We start from the raw sequence: 7,424 nt of genomic DNA, 5'->3' as shown, positions 1-7,424 counted from the left end.
GGACGTGGTGGAGTCACCATCCCTGTGTCGGAGTCCAACTCCAAGGGATATTTTAAAAGAATGAACAGATGCGTCACTGCTCTTCAGGCAAGTGGCATTTAATGATCTTAATACACTCTTATTTATACTACAATACAAGGTCACTTCTATAAACAACATCTGGTTTTCATCTCCTACTATGTTTTGATTATATAACTCTTGTTCAATGTCACTTCCCATGTTCTCAAGCTGCACCCGTGATATCGTAGCCAATATCCTTTTGGCTCCCTTTCTCTCCAGGATGTTTATCGGTCTAAGATAAACCCTTGCAGGAGAATCTAAGACCCGTGCCAATTTGTTTCTTTTCCATAAGGCATAAGGCTCGTGACCCTTTCAGGCCAGTTTGCCTCATTTCACCCTTTTTTCTTTTATTTATACCAAGGGTGGGGTGGAGACATGTTTAGTCATTTCTAGATGCAATTTTTTCATCTTCACATTAATTTGTCTTAGAGAAGACAACAACAATTGTAAGATACATGGACACAAGATCACACAAATAATTATAATCCCAGCAATGCTTAATAATCCATATACACTATGTTAAAAGTCAGATAATGAAGGAAAGCTAGATTTTAAAGTATCAACAAAATCTTTGGCTTTTTGCGCCAATGTTGGAGTTATCGGTTCCGCCTGCATCAGGTCAAAAATATGTTTTTGTAGTTCTCGCAAATCAACAGACGAATTAGCATTATTCCATATTCCCGCAATATGCTTTTGAATTTTATCCCAGGGAAACTGAGTGTTGTTCCATTTAGCTGGAGTAACACAAATATATTTATAATCATCATGACAGCGCAAAGATTCCTTAATAGTTAAAGCTTGCATTTGTCGACCCATAATATCTATCGTATCCCGTAATGCGTTCACCTTAAGCTCCATTTTTTCATCCCATCGCTGTTGAGGTTGAAAAGCAAGAGATACATTTGCTGCCAGTCCATTTACAAAGTGAGCAGTTTGTATACTAGTACTAAGAGAAATAGTAGCTATCGTGGTAACAGTAATAGCGGTAATTAAGGCTAAAATACCGGCGATAATTAATCCAATAACCCTTTTTTGACGTTTAAGTAACTGTGTTGTAACTATTTGCAGTACTTCAGTTCCTCCATCAAAATACCAATCGTGGGTCAAATTCACCGGCATAAAAATATATGCAGGTTGTTTTAATATTACAAAATTACTTACGGTCGAGTTAATACAATTTGCTAAAATACATCCATTACAGCTTAAGGTTCCATTAGTTTGATTTAACATAATAGATCCACTTAAAAATACATATGGATCTGGGACACAAGCAGTGGCATATATTTGTGAAATATTAGAATCAGCTGACATAGCATAAATTTGATTTTGTTGTGCAGTCCAGGTGATGTTCGTTTTTCTTATTTTTATCATGTCCAGGGCTGCTATAGCTCTCCATAGATGCGTATAATATGTTGTGTTATTCTTGGTCCAAATACCAGATGCCAAGTTGGAAGGTCTATTATCCTTTAAAATGTTCTAGTCACAGAGCTGTTCTGAACAAGTGATGTTGGGGGCATGACAGAGTCTCCAAGTGGGAGCTAAACTGGAAGCAGAGGCTCGAGTTCGACACATTGGAATTCCAGGTGGAAATTTACCTGAACCACCTTTTGCCAAAGACATGTTAGGATATAAAAAATCAACAGCCCAATGAATACCACTACTGACATTATGATCCCAATCATGCTGTGATATCACAGTAACACAATTAGAAATATTAGTTCCTTTTTGAAAACAAAAGGGTAACGTATGTGCAGGAAATTGTCCAGTATAGTTAAATTTAGTTGAAAAAGAAATGATATGACCGTTAGATTCAGATCCCAAAAACGTTGTTTGATTTGTATAGATAGGAATATCATGAGGCTCTTCCCATGTAACAGGATGTAACAAGGGTGGCGATAACATAAAGGCCCAATACTGATCAGCACGCGCGCCACGTTGCAAAAACCAAAGGATACTCGGCCATTGCACGATCAATAAAAGACCATAATTTTCAATTCGGTACTGTGGGATTCGAATCTCCGTTGGTTGAGTCGGTCGTGGGGTCAGGGTTAATCGCTGCAGTTTTCTTCTCAATTTCCCCATCCGGGTTTTTGGCATGGCGGACACACCGTTCGGGTATCCACCGAGGGCTTAAATCGTCTGTAGGAAAAACACAAACATACCCTCTGCCCCACATTAAAACTGGATCAGGACCTCGCAAAACATTATCTATTGGATCTTTCCAATATACCAATGGTTTATTCTGTCGTGTACTCTGCCAACGTCTATCTGCTGCCGACTGACCGTCGACATCGACAGTCAAAAAATTAAGAACAAATAAGGCATGTGATAATAGAGAAGCGGGGGTGTCCTTTATTCCCCATACTCCCCCTTTTTGTCTTTTTCAATTGTTGTTTTAAAGAAAGATTAAAACGTTCAACAATGCCTTGCCCTTGAGGATTGTATGGGATGCCTGTTTTGTGAACAATAGAAAATTGAGTACAAAACGCAGAAAATTGGGCACTAATATACGAAGGACCATTGTCAGTCTTAATTGTCTTAGGGATGCCTAAAATAGAAAAGCAGTGTAAAAGATGCGTAATAACATGTGCAGTCCGTTCGCCGGAAAGTGCTGTAACCACAGCAAAATGAGAAAAAGTATCAATTGTAACATGTAAATACGAAAGTTTTCCAAAAGGCGGATAATGGGTGACATCCATTTGCCATAAATCATTGGGAAGAAGACCATGAGGGTTTATTCCATGACGAGGGACTGGTAACATAGAGAGACAAGAAGAACAATCGCGAACAATAGCACGGGCTTGTTCCCGAGAAATACGACAAAGACGCTGCAAAGAAGAGGCAGGTAAATGATGTAAATCATGTAAATGCCTAGCTTTCGTGACGTTAAACGTCAAAATTCGGGTGAGGTAATCCGCTTTAGAGTTGCCACGGGACAGAGGCCCGGGAAGATTAGAGTGACTGCGAATGTGTCCAATAAAAAGAGGATGTTGGCGTTGGTATAAAAGGGATTGGATAAGGCCAAAATGTTGCTGAATGAATGTCACTTTAGACATGATTAATGGTACTGTTTCCAAAAATTGTAAAGAGGAAACAATATATTTGCTATCTGAAAAAATATTCAAGGGGGTTGAAATTTGTAAAAGTGCTCGGTAAACAGCATATAATTCTGCCATTTGTGCAGAGGTCTGTGAAAGTGTCCAAACAAATTCTTGGGTAGGGGTGACTAATACTGCTCGACCGTTAGATGAGCCATCAGTAAAAACAGTCGTAGCATTTGTAATGGGAGCACCCTTCGCAACATTTGGAAAAACAAAAGGGTGATAGGTAGCAAAACTAAGAATCTTATCTTGTGGATATGTAGACAAGATTTCTCCAGAATATGAGGCCAGTGCTAAAGCGACATCATCAACCATATTTAAAAGCCAAGTTAATTGTAAAGGTTTATAGGGAAGAATGATAGATGAGGGGTCTCTTCCTAAGTGGGTGATGCTTGCTTTTCGACCTTGTTTTACCCTATCTGCGATTTTTTGAGGATAGGAATATAGAACTCCTTTTTGACTGTGAGAACCGTGTAGCCAACAAAGTACACCTTGTTGATATAAAACTCCGGTTGGAGATAAAGGGGTAGGTAGAATAATCAAAGACCATGGTTTAGACAGATCAGCATAAGTTAAACGAGCTGATTCGAGAGCCCGTTCTACAAGTCTCAAGGCATCCTTAGCCGCGGCAGTAAGTTCTCTTTTAGAGGTTGGATCTGGATCGCCCTCAAGAATTTTGAATAAAGGGCTAAGGTCGGCTGTGCTTATTTTCAAAAAAGGCCGTAACCAATTAATGTCTCCTAACAGTTTTTGAAAATCATTTAAGGTAAAAAGGTTAGAGACCTGAAGAGCCAGTTTTTGTGGTACAAAATACTTTGGATAAAGTTGAAAGCCAAGATAATTCATCGGATAAGTGCGTTGTACCTTTTCTTGAGCTATCTTTAAGCCGTGTTTAGTCAATTGTGATTCCGAATGGGCATAGGCCATATGCAATAATTCAACAGAAGATGAAGCTAAAAGTATATCATCCATATAATGAATACAAAGAATGTCGGGATAACATTTTCTAGTCATACTAATACTCTGATGTACAAATTTTTGACACAAAGTTGGGCTATTAGCCATGCCTTGTGGTAAAACTTTCCATTGATAACGTTGCATCGGTTCTGCAAAATTTATAGAGGGAACACTAAAGGCAAAACGCTGTCTATCTTGAGGATGAAGAAGAATGGTATAAAAACAATCCTTTAAGTCAATAATAAGCTTTTCATATCGTTCGGGAATGGCTATGGGGCTGGGTAAGCCAGGTTGTAAAGCTCCCATGGGATACATGGTCTTATTGACTTCTCTTAGATCTTGTAATAAACGCCATTTTCCTGACTTTTTCTTAATCACAAAAATTGGCGAATTCCATGGTGAAACAGAAGGTTCTATATGCCCTAAAGACAATTGTTCCTGTATTAATTGTCTTGCAGCTGTCAATTTTTCCCTAGTAAGGGGCCACTGATCAACCCATACAGGTTGATCATTTTTCCAACAAATCTTATCGGCATATATTACCATTTTTCTGAGTTAGGAGGGGTTCTATCTGACCTTGTTGATGCTTTCCCAGGCCCCCTCCAAGATATCCTTGATTGGCTAGAATTTGAGTTACCTGAGGACTAGGGCTATAAAGATAAGCTCCCATTTGCATTAAAACATCACGACCCCATAAATTTATAGGGAGTTTTTCCAATACATAGGGCTGAATTGTTCCAGAGTGACCCTCATCGTCATGCCATTTAAGTATTTCCACACTCTGTAAAGGCAAATTTGTGACTCCGATACCTTTAAGACTGGCAGATGTCCGTTGTAAAGGCCAAAGGGCAGGCCAATTCTCGTGGGTCATAACAGAGACATCGGCTCCTGTGTCTAACAAACCCTTAAACCGTTTACCTTGTATGTTAAGATGTAACTCAGGACGATTGTGTCCAATCGGTTGCAAAAAATAGACGTGAGTAGATCCAAAGCCCGCTGTCCCCCGAATCTTGGATTTAGATTGTCCAATAGAAGATAAAAAAGGCAACAACAAAAGTTGAGCTATTTTTGTACCTTGTGGAAGGTTAAAAATAGCCGTGTCAGTATGCATCATAACTTTAATCTCTCCAACATAGTCGGCATCTACTAGTCCAGGGGAGACTCGTAAACCCTTCATGGTTAACCCGCTACGCCCGAGTATCAGCCCGCAAGTATTAGGAGGAAGCGGTCCATAGGTACCGGTCGGGACAGCTTGTATTCCCATTTCAGGAGTTAATATGAAGTGGGCGGAGGAACACAAGTCCAATCCGGTGCTTCCTGCTGTGGCTCGGATGAGCCGATGAATGGATTGTGGCTGCTGCGATTGTGAGGAACAATAGCCTGAATTGGATATATCCCCTGTTTTGTTGACCGGGCCTGGGGAAGGCCCGCTCGGTAGTTTCCCTGAGATGGTATCATATTACCGTCCTTATCATATTTAGAGTGGCATTCATTAGCCCAATGCTTTCCCTTCTTGCATTTTGGACATAAGCCTGGATTTTTTCCTGAGTATTAATAGGTGGTGTTTGTTTAAAAGGACATTGTCTTGCCTGATGCCCAAGTTTACCACACGTGAAACAACTGCCAGGAGGCCCTGATACTCGCCTATTCTTTCGGGCTCTCATGGCGGCCATAACTTCCTCTACTGGTAACCCTTTTTGGGCGGCCGCAGTAACTATGCCTTGGACATATCCCATTCCCACATCGGAACACAGTCTAACATAATCATTCAGAGTAGCTTTTTGTTTCCAAGGCCGTAAGATTGCCTGACAAACCCCATCAGCATTCTCAAAGGCCAATTCTTTAACTAAAATTAAGGCGGCGTCAGTATCTTGTATTATTTTTGCAGAGGTCTGCAAAAGACGGGAAACAAAATCGTGATAGGGTTCGTCTGGTCCTTGTCGAATTTTTGTCAGTTCTTCCCGTGCTGTGCCAGCTTTAGGCAAACGCTTCCAAGCCCACAGCCCAATTTCTCTGATTGCATCATAGGCCGCAGCAGGATACACCATCTGCGCTTGCAAATTAGCTGGCTGACCAGTGCCGGTAAGATGTTCATATGTAATACCGTTTTGCCTATATTGGGGCTTCTCCGCATATTGGGAACATTTTTCAGAAAAATCAGCTGTCCATAAAAGAAAGTCTCCGCCAGTTAATACCGCTCTTGCCAATCCTTTCCAATCATGAGGAGGGAGAATTTCTGAAACAATAGTTTCTAAAATAGCCAAGGTATACGGTGCGGTGGCACCATAATGAGAAACAGCAGTTTTCAATTCCTTAATACTTTTAAACGGAATTACAGTCCAATTGGCAACATTAACGTTAGCCTGTGTGGGATGTGGGGTATAGGTGATGGGAAAGGCAAAGTTTGAAAATCCACTAACATCTTCCCCTTCTCGTCTAGCTCATAACAAGGCAATCTGCAAAGGAGAATGCTGAGGTAGTAAGTCATACATATCAGGGGGAGGAGGTCTTCGGCCTGCCTCAAGAGCCGGTAAAATTATTGGCGGTTGCGGAGAGCGAACCTGAGTGCCTTGTACAACAGTAGGATTACAATTGTTATCTGAATGATAACGAGCTGCTTCATCTTCTAACTCGGCTTCGTCATCAGGGTCTATGAAACTATCATCATCCTTATCAGCTTCTCGTTTGGCCTTTATATTGCCATTGCAATCTGGATTCTCATAATGATTTTCCGATTTTACATGCATAGCAAGAGGTGTCTTTTGATTGTTCGTATTTCGTTCAAGCTCAAAAGGAGGTGCTGTGGGAGTAAGAGGTAAATGACCAAAAGATCGAGAGCGCGACAAGGGGCGTCTCGTTTCCCTCGACCATTTCTCATCCCCTGTGTCGCCCCGCAAACATTCTTTAATCAGGGACCATAACGGAAAAGCATCAATCGGGACCTTTTCAGGACCATGAACGGTATAAAAACTCTGAATTCTTTCTCCTACCCTGTTCCATGTTTCAAGATTTATGGTTCCATCTCGAGGAAACCAAGGACATACAAGCTCTATAAATTCTAAAAACACATGAATTCGCTTAATAGATACTTTCACACCACGCATGGTTAATAAAGATTTAAGCATTGAAGCAAATAACTGTCGTTCCGAACTTTGAGCATTTCCCATTTTGCTACGTCTGTATATGCTACGCAGTCCTGTCCCTCGATATTTCCCCTTTTCCTTACCGCGGTTTCAGCAAGGGACGGCAATATCCCTTTTGCGTCTCAAACAGCAACCGAAGAGTTCCCGGGTTTCGGCACCATTT

General features: G+C 40.9%; 1 protein-coding gene across 1 annotated transcript; it reads right to left on the bottom strand.

The window, feature by feature from the left end:
• Positions 1–5,390: 5,390 nt before the first annotated feature.
• On the bottom strand, positions 5,391–7,222 carry LOC104513848 (endogenous retrovirus group K member 5 Gag polyprotein-like). Its single transcript, XM_010157333.1, is given in 3 exon segments — positions 5,391–5,663; positions 5,666–6,554; positions 6,609–7,222. Coding segments are annotated over 3 exon segments (1,776 nt in total).
• Positions 7,223–7,424: the final 202 nt, after the last annotated feature.

This window comes from Eurypyga helias, unplaced genomic scaffold (assembly GCF_000690775.1).
Source record: "Eurypyga helias isolate BGI_N326 unplaced genomic scaffold, ASM69077v1 scaffold49118, whole genome shotgun sequence".
NCBI lineage: Eukaryota > Metazoa > Chordata > Aves > Eurypygiformes > Eurypygidae > Eurypyga > Eurypyga helias.
Note: the sequence above shows the minus strand (reverse complement) of the source record. Positions and strands in the feature narration are given on the sequence as shown.